Raw genomic sequence first — 20599 nt, forward strand, 5'->3', positions numbered from 1 at the left:
GTCTTGCTCTTACAAGGCAGCCTCCTAACCTGGGTTCCTATGAAGACTTAGTTCATCAGTGTACATGCCCACTCTGTTCAGTTGGTTAGACTTGTGCTGAGGTCCAGGGTGGCTTTGTTGTTTGCAGGAGATGATTGACATGACCTGTTGAGGCAGGGATGTGACTGGAGGGAGGACAGGAATAGCCTTGGCCTGGTCATCAACTAGCTGTGTGATCAAGGCCAAGGTAGGTAGATACTACTGGGCGGGCCACCTGACCTGCCTCTTGAGAAATCTGTATGCAGGTCAGGAAGCATTAGTTAGAACTGGACATGGAACAACAGATGGTTTCAAATAGGAAAAAGAGTACATCAAGGCTGTATATTGTCACCCTGCTTATTTAATTTACATGCAGAGTACATCATGAGAAACGCTGGACTGGAAGAAACACAAACTGGAATTAAGATTGCAGGGAGAAATATCAATAACCTCAGATATACCGATGACACCACCCTTATGGCAGAAAGTGAAGAGGAACTCAAAAGCCTCTTGATGAAAATGAAAGAGGAGAGTGAAAAAGTTGGCTTAAAGCTCAACATTCAGAAAACAAAGATCATGGCATCCGGTCCCATCACTTCATGGGAAACAGATGGGAAAACCGTGCAAACAGTGTCAGACTTTATTTTTTGGGGCTCCAAAATCACTGCAGATGGTGATTGCAGCCATTAAATTAAAAGACGCTTACTCCTTGGAAGGAAAGTTATGACCAACCTAGATAGCATATTGAAAAGCAGAGACATTACTTTGCCAACAAAGGTCCATCTAGTCAAGGCTATGGTTTTTCTTGTGGTCATGTATGGATGTGAGAGTTGGACTGTGAAGAAGGCTGAGCACCGAAGAATTGCTGCTTTTGAACTGTGGTGTTGAAGAAGACTCTTGAGAGTCCCTTGGACTGCAAGGAAATCCAACCAGTCCATTCTGAAGGAGATCAGCCCTGGGATTTCTTTGGAAGGAATGATGCTAAAGCTGAAACCCCAGTACTTTGGCCACCTTATGCGAAGAGTTGACTCATTGGAAAAGACTCTGATGCTGGGAGGGATTGGGGGCAGGAGGAGAAGGGGACAACAGAGGATGAAATGGCTGGATGGCATCACTGACTCGATGGACGTGAGTCTGAATGAACTCTGGGAGTTATTGATGGACAGGGAGGCCTGGCGTGCTGTGATTCATGGGGTCACAAAGAGTCGGACACAACTGGGCATTTGAACTGAACTGAACTGGGCAGGCAAATCTTAAGGCAGGATGTTGTCATGGTTGTAAGTATGGACTATGGAGCCAACTTCCTGGATTTAGTCCTAGAGGTAGTTACTAATAGTAATAGCTACTTATAGTTATGCTAATACTTATGTGCTACTTATTTAATTTCTCTATGTCTTGATTTTCTTACCTGTAAAATGAGAATACTATTTCCACACTTACCAATATCTTGATGTTGTAGACGTTAAGCAAGTTAATACATTCACAGTATTTAGCACATGATCAGTGACCAATGAATCTTGGTGAGGATTATGACAGAGTGTCTGGGAACTTCCTCTCCTGTGAAATGGGAATAGCTGCTGCCCTTCTTGTTTCATAAGAATGTTGTGAGGATTAAATAAGATTATTCAGAGCAGCATCTTGTGCAGATTTTTTCAGCACATGTTGTTTGGTTCAGGCACTGTGAGGAGCACAGGATGGTAAACTGCAGAGGCCCACACAGATCTCATCTTATTATGAAGCCAGAGTGAGGAAGTGATTGGAGGAGTCCATGCTCTTATGGCTGTAAAGTTGCTCTACTTTGCCTGTTAATATGAAAACTACAGTTTTAACATTTGGGAGCATCAGGAGGGACTGAAATTTTGTTATCACAGCCTCTGAGTGCTTGTGACCACAGTTAACCAGGCTCTTGATGGCCTGTAGACCTCTCCAGATATTGATTTATTCATTATTCAAGGATTTGGAACCAAGTTTAAATCTTCAAGTCACTAATCCTTAAGCAGCAGGTATACACAGTGTGTCTTTTCTCTCCCTCCTTTGTCTATTATCAGAACTTCATTCCTTCAGCAAAATAGAAGCCCAAAGATAGGCCCAAAGGTTTATGGGAATCAATTATTTACTCTTTTAATGGTGTATTAAATTGAACACATCCCTGTGTTTATTTCCAAACGTAGAATTTGTAATAGATTGTTTCTAGTGGACTTTGTTTCTGGTATGTTATGTCATGAAGAGAAAACCACATATAGCTATGTTACTGATTTCAAGCTCATTCTGCTCACTTCATGGCAGGCCAAAAATTCTTACAGATGAGATGTTAAGACAAGAAATAGTGACATTGTTTGGAAAGTTGGCAGATTGAGAAGATGGCAGACTAATGTCTCAAAAAAACATCTTATAGGGGTCTGAATGCCAGTTTGTTTTGTAGAATAAAGAGGGAGAGGAGGTGAGGAAGTAAAGTTAAAAGACCATTTATCTTGCAAAATAGGAAGGGATGTGTTAATTTTTTCTTTTCTGCAGCCATTTACAGCTGGTGAAGGTCAGATGTCTCCCACTGAGCTGAAAAAAAAAAAAAGTCACTTTAGTTTAACATTCAGGCAAAGGGGCAAGGTTCTCTGACAAAAACAATGGATAAGCAAAAGTTAAAGTCAAGTAGACCCAACATGGAGTCAAAATTGGGCCTTCCCTGTTACAGTTCCTTTGATGTGCTCCACTCTCTGGGGCCAGTACTCTGTGCTTTCTCATCCTGAGCCTTCTCAGGGTACACCAGCCTTGCAGAGTGGCTGCAGAGTCCTAATAGCTGCAGCATCCTTTGTTTACTGATATGACAGGTGGCATTTTTAGTTCACACCGGATGTTTATTACAAATTAGTTCTCATCTTCTAATCCTACATCCTTTAGAATATACTATTCTTGTGGATTATGATAAGGGAAAGAAAATAAATGACAAGTGTTTTTTAGTCATTTAGCAATATTTCTGTTTTCCTGCCTACACTCTTCTTATCTTCTTAGATGTTTATTCATAAGTCTATGTTTGCCACATGTTGTACATCTCTGAAAATAATGACTTACTACCCCAGTAGTAAATTCACAACTTGGAAATGGCCAGAATCCACAATTTCCCAAAATGGGAAATGCTGTGAACCATCTGGAGGGAAAAAAAGAAAAATTCAGAGAGGTCATGGTAGTTGGTGGTTTAGTTGCTAAGTCTTGCCCCACTTTGCAACCCCATGCACTATAGCCCACCAGGCTTTTCTGTCTATGGGATTTTGCAGGCAAGAATACTGGGGTGATTGCCATTTCCTTCTCCAGGGGATCTTCCTGACCCAGGGATCAAGCCCACATCTCCTGTATTGGCAGGTAGATTCTTTACCACTAAGAGACCTGGAAAGCCCAACAAGACTAGAGAGAGCAGTTATTGAAGATACAAAGTCTTTAAGCAAGTAATTTGATTATGGGATCAAAGTCATCTCAGAAAATATCTTTTTCTGTTACTGAATTATAAAAGAGATGTTATAATTATATTTATTTAAAAAGTATCACTTAGGAAAATTATGCAAACCAGGCTTCAACACTATATGAACCGTGAGCTTCCAGATGTTCAAGTTGGATTTAGAAAAGGCAGTGGAACCAGAGATCAAATTGCTAACATCCGTTGGATCCTCAAAAAAGCAAGACAGTTCAAGAAAAACACCTATTTCTGCTGTATTGACTATACCAAAGCCTTTGACTGTGGATTACAACAACCTGAAAAGTTCTGAAAGAGATGGGAATACCAGACCACCTAACCTGCCTCCTGAAAAATCTATATGCCGGTCAAAAGGCAACAGTTAGAACTGGACAGGGAGCAAAAGACTGGTTCCAAACTGGAAAAAGAGTATATCAAGGATGTATATGGTCACCCTGCTTATTTACCTTCTATGCAGAGTACATCAAGAGAAATGCTGGACTGGATGAAGCACAAGCTGGAATCAAGAATGCTGGGAGAAATATCAATAACCTCAGATACACAGATGACACCACCTTTATGGCAGAAAGTGAAGAACAACTAAAAAGCCTCTTGATGAAAGTGAAAGAGGAGGGTATCTATCCCAAAGCAATCTATAGATTCAATTGAATCCCTATCAATCTACCAATGGTATTTATCATAGAACTAGAACAAACAATTTCATAATTTGTATGGAAATACAAAAAACCTCGAATAGCCAAAGCAATCTTGAGGAAGGCGAATGGAACTGGAGGAATAACCTGCCTGACTTCAGGCTCTACTACAAAGCCACAGTCATCAAGACAGTATGATACTGGCACAAAGACAGAAATATAGATCAATGGAACAAAATAGAAAGCCCAGAGATAAATCCTCACACCTATGGACACCTTATCTTCAACAAAGGAGGCAAGAATATACAATGGAGAAAAGACAATCTCTTTAACAAGTGGTGCTGGGAAAACTGGTCAACCACTTGTAAAAGAATGAAACTAGAACACTTTCTAACATCATACACAAAAATAAACTCAAAATGGCTTAAAGATCTAAACATAAGACCAGAAACTATAAAACTCCTAGAGGAAAACATAGGCAAAATACTCTCTGACATAAACAACAGCAGGATCCTATGACCCACCTCCCAAAAATAAACAAATGGGACCTAATTAAACTTAAAAGCTTATTCACAACAAATGAAACTATAAGCAAGGTGAAAACACAGCCTTCAGAATGGGAGAAAATAATAGCAAATGAAGCAACAGACAAAGAATTAATCTCAAAAATATGCAAGCAATTCCTGAAGTTCAATTCCAGAAAAATAAATGACCCAATCAAAAAATGGGCCAAAGAACTAAACAGACACTTCTCCAAAGAAGACGTGCAGATGGCTAACAAACACATGAAAAGATGCTCAACATCACTCATCAGAGAAATGCAAGTCAAAACCACAATGAGTACGATTTCATGCCAATCAGAATGGCTGCTATCAAAAAGTCTACAAGCAAGAAATGCTGGAGAGGGTGTGGAGTAAAGGGAACCCTCTTACCCTGTTGGTGGGAATGCAAACTAGTACAGCCACTATGGAGAACAGTGTGAAGATTCCTTAAAAAACTGGAAATAGAATTGCCATATGACCCAGCAATCCCACTACTGGGAATACATACCGAGGAAACCAAAATTGAAAGAGACATGTGTACCCCAATATTCATCACAGCACTGTTTATAATAGCCACAACATGGAAGCAACCTAGATGTCCATTGGCAGAAGAATGGATAAGAAAGTTGTGGTACATATACACAGTGGAATATTATTCAGCCATTAAAAAGAATACATTTGAATCAGTTCTAATGAGGTGGATGAAGCTGAAGCCTATTAGACAGAGTGTAGTAAGTCAGAAAGATACAGTATATTAACACATATATATGGAATTTAGAAAGATGGTAATGATAACCCTATATGGAAGACAGCAAAAGAGATGCAGATGTATAGAACAGTCTTTTAGACTCTGTGGGAGAGGGACAGGGTGGGATGATATGGGAGAATAGCATTGAAACATGTACATTATCATATATGAAATGAATCACCAGTCCAGGTTCGATGCATGAGATAGGGTGCTCGGAGCTGGTGCACTGGGATGACCCAGAGGGATGGGATGGGGAGGAAGGTGGGAGGGGGGTCCAGGATGGGGAATACATGTATACTCGTGGTGGATTCGTGTCAATTAATGTTAAAACCATTACAATACTGTAAAGTAATTAGCTTCCAATTAAATAAATTTATATTAAATAAATAAATACACTATTCGGAAAAAAAAAGAAAGAAAGAAAGTGAAAGATGAGAGTGAAAATGTTGGCTTAAAACTCAACATTCAGAAAATTAAGATCATGGCATTCAGTCCTATCACTTTATGGCAAATAGATGGGGAAACAATGAAAAGAGTGAGAGACTATTTTTTTTTTTTTTGGCTCCAAAATCACTGCAGATGGTGACCCCTTCCATGAAATTAAAGGATGCTTGCTCCTTGGAAGAAAAGCTATGAGCAAACTAGACACCATATTAAAAAGCAGAGACATTACTTTGCCAGCAGTGGTCCATCTAGTCAAAGTTATGTTTTTTCCAGTAGTCATGTATGGATGTGAGAGTTGGACTATATAGAAAGCTGAGCACTGAAGAATTAATGATTTTGAACTGTAGTGTTGGAGAAGACTCTTGAGAGTCCTGTGGGCTGCAAGGAGATCCAACCAGCGAATCCTTAAAAAAAATCTGTCCTGAATATTCATTGGAAGGACTGATGTTGAAGCTGAAGTTGCAAAACTTTGGCCACCTGATGTGAAGAACTGACTCATTAGAACAGACCTTGATGGTGGGGAAGATTGAAGGTGAGAGGAGAAGGTGACAACAGAGGATGAGATGGTTGGATGGCAACATTGACTTGATTGACATGAGTTTGAGTAAACTCCAGGAGTTGGCGATGGACAGGGAAGCCTTGTGTGCTACAGTCCATGGGGTCACAAAGAGTCGGACACTTCTGAGTGACTGAACTGACTGATCACTTAGCAAAATTAATATTGATAACTAAAGCAAAATTTATGTAACAATTATGATTAACAAGTATTTTGCAACTGTTTATTACCAGTTTAGTACTAGTGAGTCTTAGGTAAGATGAATCTAAAAAGAGGGAACATTTTGAAATTCACCAGCCCTTGCTGATGCTACCACAAGGTTTCCCCGATTCTTTTAAAAATCAGGAATCAGTTTCAACCCTCTGCCCACTGCCATTTGGTAGAATTTTTATTTGTCTTTAGGTATCACCCTATTTGGTTTTTCTTTTTACCATGGATGTCAGCTTATTTCATGTGAATCTGTAATATATTAAACTTGGTTAGTTGCTAAGTTGTGTCTGACTCTTTTGTGACTACATGGACTGTAGCCTGCCATGCTTCTGAGTTCATAGGATTTCCTAGAAAATAATACTGGAGTGGGTTGCCATTTCCTCCTGCATGGGATATTCCCAGCCTAAGGATCAAACCCATGTCCCCTGCACTGGAAGGCAGATTTTTATCTACTGTACCACCAGGAAAGTCCCTAACTACATATACTTTAAGAATATTGTTTTTAATTGTTCATGAATTGTTTCTCTTAAAGTTCCTATCTGATTCATTTCTTGTGTCCTGTTCTTGCAGGAAGACTTTTAAATCGTTTCTCCAAGGACATTGGGCATATGGATGACTCACTGCCCCTGATATTTCAAGATTTCATCCAGGTAACATACCAGTCCTATCAGAGTTCTCACAGGAAGAGCAGAGTGCCTGTTTCTCAAGGATTTTTCACAGGGGCTGAGGGTGGACCTTTCAGGGTGGTAATATGTTCTGTCATCTTCAGTAAAGGCCAAGTTTGTAAGAGAAATGTGTGGCTGTGATTGGGAGGCTGAGTTAACATGAGTAACACCAGTGCAGGAGTGTTTACACAGTCACATCAAGGTTGGTCTGAAGAAGTGACTTGCTTGGTCAGTGATTCTCCCTCTGCCTTTTAGGTATCTGGCATGGATCCCTTTACTGTGAGTGCATTTCATAATATAGAAATAATCACCTCTCATGGAAAGATAGCCTAGATGAACTAAATTATGCATTGTATTGCCACAGAGGACTAATATTTACTGCATCATTTTATTTGAATAAATCCAGGTGTGGTTACTTAAAAAGAAAATATTGGATCTTGTTTTGTGGATTAAAATAAATAAATTTAAATTAAAAAAAGAAAGTATTGGTAAAAAAAAAAAGGTGAAAATAATACTTTAACTAGGATAATGCCATTGTTTAGTCTCTAAGTCTTGTCTGACTATTTTGTGACACTATAGACTGTAGCCTGCCAGGCTCCTCTGTCCATGGGAGAATACTGGACTGGGTAGCCATTTCCTTCTCTAAGGGATCTTCCTGACCCAGGGATTAAACCCACATCTCCTGCATTGTCAGGTGGATTCTTTACCGCTGAGCCACCTGAGAAGCCCAATAAGGAAAATAGGTGAAGTTGCTCAGTCGTGTCCGACTCTTTACGACCCTGTGGACTGTAGCCCACCAGGCTCCTCTTTCCGTGGGATTCTCCAGGCAAGAATACTGGAGTGGGTTGCCAATTCCTTCTCCAGGGGATCTTCCCAACCCAGGGATCGAACCCAGGTCTCCCGCATTGCAGGCAGACGCTTTACCATTTGCGCCACCAGGGAATATAAGGACAATAAAGGGCAGTTATTGAAGATACGAAGGCTTTAAGCCAGTAATTTGATTATGGGATCAAAGTTATCTCAGAAAATGTCTTATTTGGTTTTGGTTTGCAGTTTTCTTTTCATGTGTTGATTGCTCTGTCTTAAGGTTTCTTAAGTAAAAATAAAAAAAGACAGAAATACTCACAGACATACCTTTTATCCAGCCTTTGTTTTGTCTGTGAACTTGAGGTTCTGAAGAATGTTGTTGGGTCATCTCAATTCTCATCTCCTCATTCAGTATTGTTGCTTGTATGAGGTGTTTTTTTCTGGTGTTTAATTTTATGTGCTTTTGGTTGTTAAGCCTGTGGGGAGCTTTCTTTCACTTTCTGAGTTATAATTTTGGGAATGAAAGGAATTGATCAAACGCTGCACGCAGAAATGCAGCAATGAACTTCAAAATGCAAACAGCCTATGAGCAAAGGCTTCTTTTGCTTACCAATGAGAATTAACCTGAGATTCAGAGACAGAGGACTTTTATCACAAAAAAAGGAAAAAAAAAAAAACACAAAAAACAAAAAAACGACTTTTTTTCTTTTCTACAAACTTGCTTTATAAATGTGCCCTGCTGGGATTAGCTACTTAATTTATCCCCAGAAACAATCTTTCCCTAAAAACAGTGTCACATTTTGACAGTGATTATGAATTACTTTGAAAAGATTTGGTAAACATTTCTGTTTCTTTGCTATGGTAAGCTAGCTCAAGGCTGGATATCCACTGTGTGCTTAGCACATGGTTAATTACCAGTCAGAATCAGAATTCATCACATATTTTTGCATGACATATGAAGGGACATGGTTTTTCCAGTGGTCATGTATGGATGCAAGTTGGACTGTGAAGAAAGCTGAGTGCCAAAGAATTGATACTTTTGAACTGTGGTGTTGGAGAAGACTCTTGAGAGTTCCTTGGACTGCAAGGCGATCCAACCAGTCCATTCTAAAGGAGATCAGTCCTGGATGTTCATTGGAAGGACTGATGCTAAAGCTGAAACTCCAATAATTTGGCCACCTCATGCGAAGAGTTGACTCATTGGAAAAGACCCTGACGCTGGGAGGGATTGGAGGCAGGAGGAGAAGGGGACGACAGAGGATGAGATGGCTGGATGGCATCACCGACTCAATGGACATGAGTTTGTGATGCAATTCATGAGGTCGCAAAGCGTTGGACACGACTGAGTGACTGAACTGAACTGATGGAGGGACAGGAATCGATGCTACTTGATTTCAGTAGGAGACATTTTCATGAATGAGGAGAGAAAATTCTAGTCTCACTGATTTTCATTCCAGGCTTTCCTATTATTTGACCTTTTTAGAGATTGATGCACCTTGCACTAACTTTTGTGTGTGGAAGAGTAGTTAGTGGTTGAGGTTTATTTTTTCCAGTTATCCTGGCCACATTTGTTAAAAAACTTTTTTGTATTGAATTGGCATTTTAATTATAAATCCTTTGAATCTATGTAATGAAGTCTGTGTCTGTATATTTTGTTCCATTAATCTGTTTATCCTTATATCAATACTGCAGTTTTGGTTATTGTGCATTTTCATAAAAGATGAAGTACGTAGACTAAGTCCTCTAACTGTACTCCTTTGTCAAGATTATTTTGATCATCCTGGAATCTTTACTGTGTAGATTTTAGAAACCTTTCAATTTTTTTTTCATATAAGCAAACTGATAGTTTTATTAATATTTCTTTTAACTGTAAATTACTTGAGGAATCTGAAAGTGAAAGTTGCTCAGTCATGTCCGACTCTTTGCAACCCCATGGACTATATTCCAGGCCAGAATACTGCAGTGGTTAGCCTTTCCCTTCTCTAGGGATCTTCCCAACCCAGGGATCAAACCCAGGCCTCCCACATTGCAGGCAGATTCTTTACCAACTGAGCTGCAAGGGAAGCCCAAGGATACTGGAGTGGGTAGTGGGGATCCACTTCAGTGGATCTTCCACTTCTCCAGTGGATCTTCCCAACCCAGAAATCAAACTGGGGTCTCCTGCTTTGCAGGCAGATTTGAGAAATCTAAGTCTTAACAGTCTTGAGTCTGCAACTGTGAATATGGTATCTTTCTCCACTTATCTAGGTATTGTTTAATTTCAGAAATGCTTCGTAATTTTTAATATCAATATAGTACACTTCTCTGGTTAAATTTATTCATGCATATTTGCTTTTGGATTGTTATTGGATTGTTTTTTTAATTAATTATTTTTTACTGTGCTGGGTCTTTGTTGCTATGCATGGGCCTTCTCTAGTTGCTGTGCATGGTCTTCTCATTGTGGTAGTTTCTCTTATTGCAGAGCATGGGCTCTAGGGCACATGGTCTTCAGTAGATGTAGCGTGCAGGTTCAGTAGTTGCAGCACTCTAGTTCTAGAGCACGGGCTCAGTAGTTGCGGCCATGGGCTTAGTTGCTGCTTGTTATGTGTAATCTTCCAGAACCAGGGATTAAATCCATGTGCCCTGCTTTGGCAGATAGATTCTTATCCACTTGGACCACCAAGGAAGTCCTATTAGATTTTTTTTTTTAATACTGTTATTCAACTGCTTGTTGCTAGTCTGTAGAAATACACTTGATTTATTTATGAATTCACTTTGCATTGCCTGGAGTTCATTAAAAATTTTTTTTAATTCTGTAGAATTTTATACACATACAATCATGTCAGTGGTAAATAATGACAGTTTTGTTTCTTCATTTCCAGTATTTATGACTTTTATTTGATTTTCTTGACTTATTGTTGTGGCTAGACCTTCTAGTACAGTGTTTAATGGAAGTAATTAAATAACATAATCTTGTACTAAATCTTTCAGTATTTCTTCATTACAAATGATATTAACTACAGTTTTTAAGATAGATACCTATTATCAGTTTGAAAGCATTTCCTTTAATTCCTTCATTGCTAAGAATTTTACTTTTTTTTAAATGAAAAATAGGTGTTGAATTTGGACAAATACTTTTTCTACATCTCTTCAGATACTCATATGATTATTTATTTTAACTCTTTTAATGCGAATTATAGTGACTGGTATTTGAAGGTTAAATTTGCATTCCTTGAATAATCTTTACTTGATCAAAATGTAACCTCATTTTATACATCATTAGTTTGTTAATATTTTGTCAAGAATTTTGGTATCTGTTGTTTACGAAGGGTATTGGTCTGTAATTTGCTTTTCTTAAAATATTTTGCCAGCTTTTAGTATCAGAATTGTGCAGTACTCATGAGAAGACATGGGAAAAGTTTCCATTTTGTGATGGTCAGTTTAATGTGTCAACTTGACCAAACTACATTCCCCAGTTATTCAATCAAAAATGATCTGTGTTTTGCTCTGTAGGTATTTTATAGATGTGATTAAAGTCCATGATCGGTTAATTTTAAGTAAGTGTGATTATCCTGGATAGTTCCATGGACACAGTTCCGTTAACTGAAATGCTCTAAGAACTACGGCTTCCCTGAAGAAAAAAAGAAATTCTTTCTGAGGGTAACAGCATCAGCTCCTGCCCAAGAATTCCAACCTGTTCTTTGTAACAAGCTAGCCCTGAGGATTTTGGACTTGCCTAGCCAAGTCTGATTGTGGATTATTATCTTTTTTAATATTGTTACATTCAATTCATTAGAATGTTGTATGGTAAATTTTCCTTTTTTTTTTCTTTAACATTTCATGGTGATTTCAAGGAACCAGGCTTTCTGCTGATTGAGGTTTTTACTTAGAAGTTGTTTTTTTATTTCATTCAGGTCTACTTTTTTCTTATTTCTATTCTTATATATGCTGAATTTTTAAATTATAAGATGAATCTGAAAACCCTTGACTTTTAGCTTTTTTAAAAAACTTTTGTTCAAAAAATTTTAATTTTATTGGAGTACAGTTGATTTACAATGTTGTGTTAGTTTCAGGTGTACAGCAAAGTGATTCAATTATACATATATTCATTCTTTTTTTAGATTCTTTTCTCATATAGATTACCACAGAATATTGAGTAGAGTTATCTGTGCTATTATTAAGGTATGCTTTGTAAAATTAGCAAATAAATGGATTCCAGTCTTGAATTTTGTAATAAACTTGAATCCTGACCAATGGTAGAAAGGACGCTATTGATCACTGAAATGCACTGAACTTGGAGGAGGAAGTGCACCATGTTTCCCTAATGCTTTCTGTTTTGCTGGTTAACAGACTATAAATTAACCCCCACCTTTCACTCTTCAGTGGAGTTAGCTGTGACTCTCAGTTGTGAGCTGACTGAATAATATTCAGGTCCCAGAGTTGGTGTGGTTGTGAAAAGATATAAGGCAGTCAAATAACGAGTGAAGAGTGTGGTTGATGTATGACAAAGAAAGGACAAGCTTAAAAAATATTAGTCTTAAGGTTTGTATAGATCTCATCATACAGATAAGACAACCCAATGTTTTATAATGTTCTGATTTAATAGAGTTAACCAAGGTGGGTGAGATCAAAGTAAACAGAGGTGATAAAACAAGTATCTCAAAACCAGAGCTGATCTCTGAATCTCTTGAGAAATGGCAGGGTACCATATCAGTTTACATGCAGATTCAACACTGACTCTAGGTTCAGTTCAGTTCAGTCGCTCAGTCGTGTCTGACTCTTTGTGACCCCATGAATTGCAGCACGCCAGGCCTCCCTGTCCATCACCATCTCCCAGAGTTCACTCAAACTCATGACCATCGAGTCAGTGATGCCATACAGCAATCTCATCCTCTGTCGTCCCCTTCTCCTCCTGACCCCAATCCCTCCCAGCATCAGAGTCTTTTCCAATGAGTCAACTCTCACATGAGGTGGCCAAAGTACTGGAGTTTCAGCCTTAGCATCATTCCTTCCAATGAACACCCAGGACCAATCTCCTTTAGAATAGACTGGTTGGATCTCCTTGCAGTCCAAGGGACTCTCAAGAGTCTTCTCCAACACGACAGTTCAAAAGCATCAATTCTTCAGTGCTTAGCTTTCTTCACAGTCCAACTCTCACATCCACACTGACTACTGGAAAAACCATAGCCATGACTAGACAGACCTTTGTTGGCAAAGTAATATCTCTACTTTTCAATATGCTATTTAGGTTAGTCATAACTTTCCTTCCAAGGAGTAAGCATCTTTTAATTTCATGGCTGCAATCACCATCTGCAGTGACTTTGGAACCCCCCAAAAATAAAGTCTGACACTGTTTCCACTGTTTCCCCATATATTTGCTATGAAGTGATGAGACCAGATGCCATGATCTTCGTTTTCTGAATGTTGAGCTTTAAGCCAACTTTTTCACTCTCCTCTTTCACTTTCATCAAGAGGCTTTTTAGTTCCTCTTCACTTTCTACCATAAGGGTGATGTCATCTGTATATCTGAGGTTATTGATATCTCCCCTAGCCATCTTGATTCCAGTTTGTGCTTCATCCAGCCCAGAGTTTCTCATGATGTACTCTGTATAGAAGTTAAATAAGCAGGGCGACAATATACAGCCTTGATGTACTCCTTTTCCTATTTGGAACCAGTCTGTTGTTCCATGTCCAGTTCTAACTGTTGCTTCCTGACCTGTATACAGATCTCAGGAGGCAGATCAGGTGGTCTGGTATTCCCATTTATTGAAGATTTTTCCACAGTTTATTGTGATCCACACAGTCAAAGGCTTTGGCAAAGTCAATAAGCAGAAATATGTTTTCCTGGAACTTTCTTGCTTTTTCAATGACCCAGCAGATGTTGGTAATTTGATCTCTGGTTCCTCTGACTTTTCTAAAGCCAGCTTGAACATCTCCTGTTTTATCATTTCTCATTTGTCTTGATACATGGACCTAACATTCCAGGATCCTATGCAATATTGCTCTTTACAGCATCAGACCTGCTTCCATCACTGGTCACATCCACAACTGGGTGTTATTTTTGCTTTGGCTCCATCTCTTAATTCTTTCTGGTGTTATTTCTCCATTGATCTCCAGTAGCATATTGGGCACCTACTAACCTGGGGAGTTCATCTTTCAGTGTCCTATCTTTTTGCCTTTTAATACTGTTCATGGGGTTCTGCAGGCAAGAATACTGAAGTGGTTTGCCATTCCCTTCTCCAGTGGAACATATTTTGTCAGAACTCTCCACCATGACCCACCCATCTTGGATGGCTCTACAGGATATGGCTCGTAGTTTCACTGAGCTAGACAAGGCTGTGGTCCATGTGATTAGATTGGTTAGTTTTCTGTGACTGTGGCTTTCAGTCTGTCTGCCCTCTGATGGAGAAGGATAAGAGGCTTATGGAAGCTTCCTGATGGGATAGTATGACGGAGGGGGATACTGGGTCTTGTTCTGATGGGTGGGGCTATGCTCAGTAAATCTTTAATCCAATTTTCTGTCAATGTATGGAGCTGTTTCCCTCCCTGCTATTTCCCTGGGGCAAAACTATGGTGGAGGTAATGAAGATAATGGTGACTTCCCTCTAAAGGTCCCATGCATATACTGCTACAGTCCATACCCCCAACCCTGCAGCAGGCCACCACCAACCCAGGCCTTTTTCTGGAGACTCCCAGACACCCACAGGAAAGTCTGGGACAGTCTTCTGTGGGGTCACTGTTCCTTTCTCCTGGGTCCTGGTGTACAAGGTTCTGTTGTGCCCTCCAAGAGTTTATTTCCCAGTCCTGTGTAAGTTCTGGCAGCTCTATGGTGGGGTTAATGGCAACCTCCTCCAAGAGGATTTATGCCATACCCACACTCAGAGCCCCTGTCCCTGCAGCAGACAACTGCCAACACGTACCTCCACAGGAGACACTCAAACACAGTTCTGTCTCACTCTCTGTGGGGTCCCTGGGTCCTGGTGCTCACAAGGTTTGTTTCAGCCCTCTGAGCATCTCTGGCAGGAATGGGGTTTGATTCTAAGCATGAATTCGCCCCTCCTACCATCTTGCTGGGGCTTCTCCTTTGCCCTTGGATGTGGGGTATCTCCTCACAGCTGCTCCAGTGCCTACTGTCATACTGGGGTTTCTCTGACCTTGGATGTGGGTATCTCCATATGGCCAGTCTAGTGTAATGCAGCTGATGCTCCTGACCTTGGACATGGGATATCTATTCACAGCTGCTCCAGCACCCTGCAGCCCATGTACAAATGCTGCTAAGTCACTTCAGTCATGTCTGACTCTGTGTGACCCCATAGACGGCAGCCCACTAGGCCCCTCTGTCCCTGGGATTCTCCAGGCAAGAATACTGGAGTGGGTTGCCATTTCCTTCTAAATAAGGAGAATATATATTTTACTGTTGTTTATAGAAAACATGTTCTTTGGCACACACTTCAAACAGACTATCAGGAACAAAATCCCTTGGAATTAAGTTTAAAGTTACATGTAGGTAGATACCTAGGAATTCCTATAGAACTGTAAGCAACTTGGAAATTAAATGCCAAGGAGGCAAACAGGTCCTTGTATTTATTTTAAACTGTGCTTGAGAAAGGAATATGTTAAAATCTGCAGTATTAGTGTACAGTGTTAACTCTATATGGAGAAACTTCCTGGTGAAATTTTAACATTTTTACCATCATCCAAATACACGTGTTAATCATTTAAACTACTCAGCCTCATTCTGTGTCCTTGGAGTTTATGTATTTTTTGAAATTAGATTTTTTGCCCCCCCCTCCCCCAAGTCATTTTGCTTTCTGGGATTAGAATTCATCTTTCTTATAAAGAAATGTTTTTATTCCTTAAAGTACAGTTCTTAAATTGACTTAGTGTCTTCTATTAGTGAACACTTTAAGGATCAGTCTGCTCTCTGAACTGAGCAGGCTGTTATTACCTAATTACCTGGGAATCTAGAACTGGTCCTCTCATGGGAGAGACCAGATATGACCCCAAGAAACCCAATAAAATTAGAAAATGCAAACAGAAGGGAAAATATATAAAAGAGGAGTATAGTTAGTATATTTAGAGGAGTATATTTAGAGTATATTTAATTTTTTAAGTGTGAATTTTACCTCTATATTTGATATAGTGTCAGACAGAAATTAAAAGAACAGGTGAGGACAAAATGAAAGAATTATCTGAATTTGGGCAAATCAATAAACCTCTCTGAGCATCACTGTGGGCTTCCCTGATGGCTCAAAGGTTAATTGTAAATGGAGAGGATGATCCCTCCTACTCATATTGATGTGAGAATGAGATTAAATGAAGCCTGTGAAATACTTGAGACATGGGACTCCTGATAAGCCTTATGAAATGTCATCTGTTGTTGGTATTTGGGTGTATTGGGTAACCATCACTTCTTTGTTTGTTGGCTAGATATAGAGAATTGTGGAACTTCTGTGTAATGAGAAAACTTGTCATGGCCTCTAGCAATAAAGCAAGGTCTTATTTTTCAAAGTTTTTGGTTGGGCACATTTTAAAATAAAACCATTAGCAGTTCCACAAGCATTGTTTTCTTTGCTTTTTTTAAAAATATATATGTATATATACTTCATGTACAATTCATTTAGATGCCAGTGACGCTTGTCATAAACAGCTGCTCATAACACAGAATCCTTTCAGAGGATGAAAGGTGCTCATGAGACTTCCTTCCATAGATGGTGGTGACCTGTCATCTACCTTAGTCATCCTGACATCCTAACCAGGCTACTTACCTGCACCAAGAATGCTAACCTGAAGTGGACACAGTTGAATTTCCTGAGATTCACAAGTTTACAAAATCTAGATTTTGTACTTCCATTGGTATCAATATGCCAATTTATATGGCATAAAATAGAATATATGAAATTGATCTTCTCTTGGACTATATTGAATAATCTGGTTTGGTTTTGTTGATTCAGAACTCCACCACTTTACCCCTTAGTTGCCCATAAATGCCCAGGAGTTTCAAAACAGTAAGTCTGCATCAATAAAAAGGATAACTGGAAAGAGAAAGAAGATATGGAATAAGAAAAGAAACATCTCAAAAGTGTTACTTGCTGCCATATCCCTAAGGTTATCAATCTTTGGAAGGCCTAGAATTGGGTAGATAATACAGAGAGGACAAAAACTGTAGTAGTCATGAAGTATACTGATCATTTTATTTTAAAATTGCATCTTTAAACAAAATAGACCTCAGATACAATTTTCACTGTGACCAGAGAAAAGCCGCAATCCCTTTGGTACATGTGACATCATTACCGTATCTAGGCCTTTTGGCTCAGCTGGTAAAGAATCCACCTGTAATGTGAGAGACCTGGATTTGATCCCTGGGTTGGGAAGATACCCTGGAGAAGGGAAAGGCTATCCAATCCAGTATTCTGGCTTAGAGAATTCCATGGACTGTATAGTCCATGGGGTCACAAAGAGTCAGACACGACTAAGCGACTTTCACTAAACTAAAGGAAAAATATCACCTGCTCTGATGTGTCCTTGGATAATGCTAAGCTGTTCTAGTGGTTAGAATGAGTTGCCTCTTGGAGTCCAACTTCATGAGATTCTTAAGATTCTTTGGGCCCATAAGTCTTTGAATACCTCATCCCTCCTCCCCTGGCTGCTGGCATCCAGAACACACTGAAGGGTGATAATGATGGAATTAGAGTTTTTGTTTGTTATGTATGAACTGGTTAGCACTTTATGTGAATTACTTCATTTAATTCCCACCACTGTCCTTTTATATTGTTGATATATCCCAGTTTTTACTAAGGTTGAGAGTGAGGTGTAGAGTCTTACTTTCCCTGTTTGTTCAAGAAGGGTTAACCCTAAATGCTGTCTCAGCACAATACAGGGCTAGTGGAATTTCCTCTTCAGATGTAGGCTGTCATTCTCTACAAACTAAAGAATTTTCCTGAATTGTGAAAAATCACCATTTCCATGCAAGTGAAAGATTTCATTTAAGAATTTTTTAATTTGTTCATATGGATTCATAGACTTTGGATAGAATTTCCCAAATGGTGTACTCCAAAGGGGAAATATATAAAAATAATTATTCTACTTATTTTGAGGGGCATCAGAACTTGGGTCACTTACTCTGGGTCAGTATGGTATTTTCTATATACCCATTATTGTCTCTGTGCCTGTATGACAGAAGTACAGAAACATTGTCCATAGTGATGTGGGCCATCAGATGGGCCTGAAATCCAACCAGTTGGGGGAATTGTGTGTGTATCTTGAGTTGGACTTTTTAAAATTCCTGGAAATGTCTGAGAAAGAAATGAGATTGGCTTTAAGGAAGGGGTGTTTATTGCACACTAGAATCTTTTGTTTCCTTCTGTAGATATTGATTTTTTTTTTCTTAGATGCTATTTTCATCTTCTACCAACTTCTATAAGGGGTTTGAGATAACTGACAATAAAAGACCCACAAATCTATATATGTATAAATGTAAACCCATACACTATATATGTGTGTATGTATATCCAATCCACAGTGAGGGTGGTTATAGTATTACCTACAAGTATAAATAAACCTGTTAGAGACATCCTCTTTGAATTGCTTCAGAATTTAGGGGCATGAAATCTGAAGGACCTAACCAAACTAGGAAGCGTGTGAGAGCATTAGTAATGGGTCTTCAATGGGTACCTAAAGAAAAAACATTGGCACAGGCTCCTGTGGAACCCTTCATTTTGATCTTACCTCTGCTTTCCAGGTTACCTGCCATGCTGGATTAGTCATAAAAGGCCTTCACCTGGAGAGAGCCAGATTATTGAAACTGGTGGATGTTGTCCAAATAACGCAAATCTGCTAAACAAATGTAATTTGGATTATTCCCTGGTTGATATTTTAGCTGGGTTTTTTGACAACCAACAATGTCAAGCCAAGTGCCTAAAGACCAGACATAGCAGGAGCTGGAAGGACCCTTCCCCATGAGCATGAAGGATCCAGCAGGGCGGGATACATAGTTAATGCAGTGACTGTAAGAAATTATTCATCTGTAGGTCTAATAGAATGGTCAGACAGCCCTATTTTTCTTCACTTATGATTGGAATTTATTCCTTCATAATGCCATCCTCTTCTGAGTTTTATATTGATACCATGGCAGAGATGGGGAGAAACAGGAAAAGAACATGGGTCTCCATCCAGATAATGCAGTTTGGTTCACAAGGGCTCCAGGCCACAGAGTCACAATTATAGACATTTCCTCCTCCTTTCAGGCTCCCCCTGCCTGCAGCTGTGGCTCTAGGATTCCCTGAGTACAAACTGCTCCTGTCTTTCTCCATGACCTGCAGTCCTTCCCTGGAAAACTTAGGACAACCACTTACCCGCCTAGCTTCATGTATTATCTGTAAATGAAAATGAAGTTTTTGCTTTTCTCATTTGTGAAGATCCTCTGAGAAAACTGATCAGGAAGAGCTGTGAAATGATAACCTGAGTCTCTGTGATACAGACATTACCCCCCTAATCCGTCCCAGGGCCAGCTGCCCTGGGTGACAAGGTGGGGAGGCTCTGGGGTGGCAAGTGTGAGATGCAGGTGATAGTGGTGCTGAGAGGACACAGAACAACTTGTGTTAACTTGGACAAGCATATTAACCTAATCCCAACTCCTTTTTGGTTAAAATCTCCATCAACCGTGATTACAACCTGCAAAATATTCATGACACTCTTTCTATTTGTTAAACCAGCCTGTAAAATTCAGTCATAAGTCTTCTTAGAATTGTCTAAGAATGTTCAGATATTCTTCCCTGTGTTTCCCTAGGACTCAGTACCATGTACAGATCTCCCTGGATTTGTATCCATCTGAGATCATAAGCTTCAGAGGCCTTGACCCAGACCATGTGAATCTGCATGTCCCCACCATGCCACCTTGCTCTCATAGCAAGCAGACACTAAGTGTTGATTTCATTCTTATTGCCTGAAGCTGCTCACCACAGTATCATACTTTTCCTGATAACGATGAATGCTTAAATCAGCATCAACAAATGATTTAGTTTGCCTCCAATTAAAATAAATTAATTAGTTAAAAAAAAACAGAGGCAGGGGGGAACACAAATGATTTAGTTTTCAATTCTCCCTGTTGTCTTTTTAGAACAAGACCATTCTCCAAGATAAAATCATCTCACAGATGATATGATAATTAAGTGAATGTTCATGGAACTCTTAGCACAATCCCTTGCATATAGCAAACACCTGGTAAATGGTGTCTGCTGTTGACATTTTATATACTTAACATAATGGTAGAAAGTTGGTTCTATGTTGAGGGCAAGCTTAAATATGTCATAACGGTTCATGACATGGGCTTCCTGGCTCCATGACTTATGCTTTCAGTGTCCATCAAGTTGCCTTTCCTCTCCCTGGGCCTCAGTGAGTCCATCTGTAAAATGAGATAATACTGTTACTAGGTAGAGCTCTTGTGAGGATAAATGAGTTAATACATGTGAAATATTTAATGTTCATCCCTGAACACAGTCAGCACTCAGCAAATGTTAACTATGGATAGAAAACC

General features: G+C 39.4%; 1 protein-coding gene across 1 annotated transcript in view; it reads left to right on the forward strand.

Annotated features, from left to right (window-relative positions):
• Positions 1 to 20599, forward strand: part of LOC128057590 (ATP-binding cassette sub-family C member 4-like) — a 192481-nt gene that overhangs the window by 97337 nt on the left and 74545 nt on the right. The window contains 1 exon segment of the mRNA XM_052650038.1: positions 7184 to 7263. Within this exon segment, the coding sequence (XP_052505998.1) occupies positions 7184 to 7263 (80 nt within the window).

Source organism: Budorcas taxicolor, chromosome 12 (genome assembly GCF_023091745.1).
Source record: "Budorcas taxicolor isolate Tak-1 chromosome 12, Takin1.1, whole genome shotgun sequence".
NCBI classification, from domain to species: domain Eukaryota; kingdom Metazoa; phylum Chordata; class Mammalia; order Artiodactyla; family Bovidae; genus Budorcas; species Budorcas taxicolor.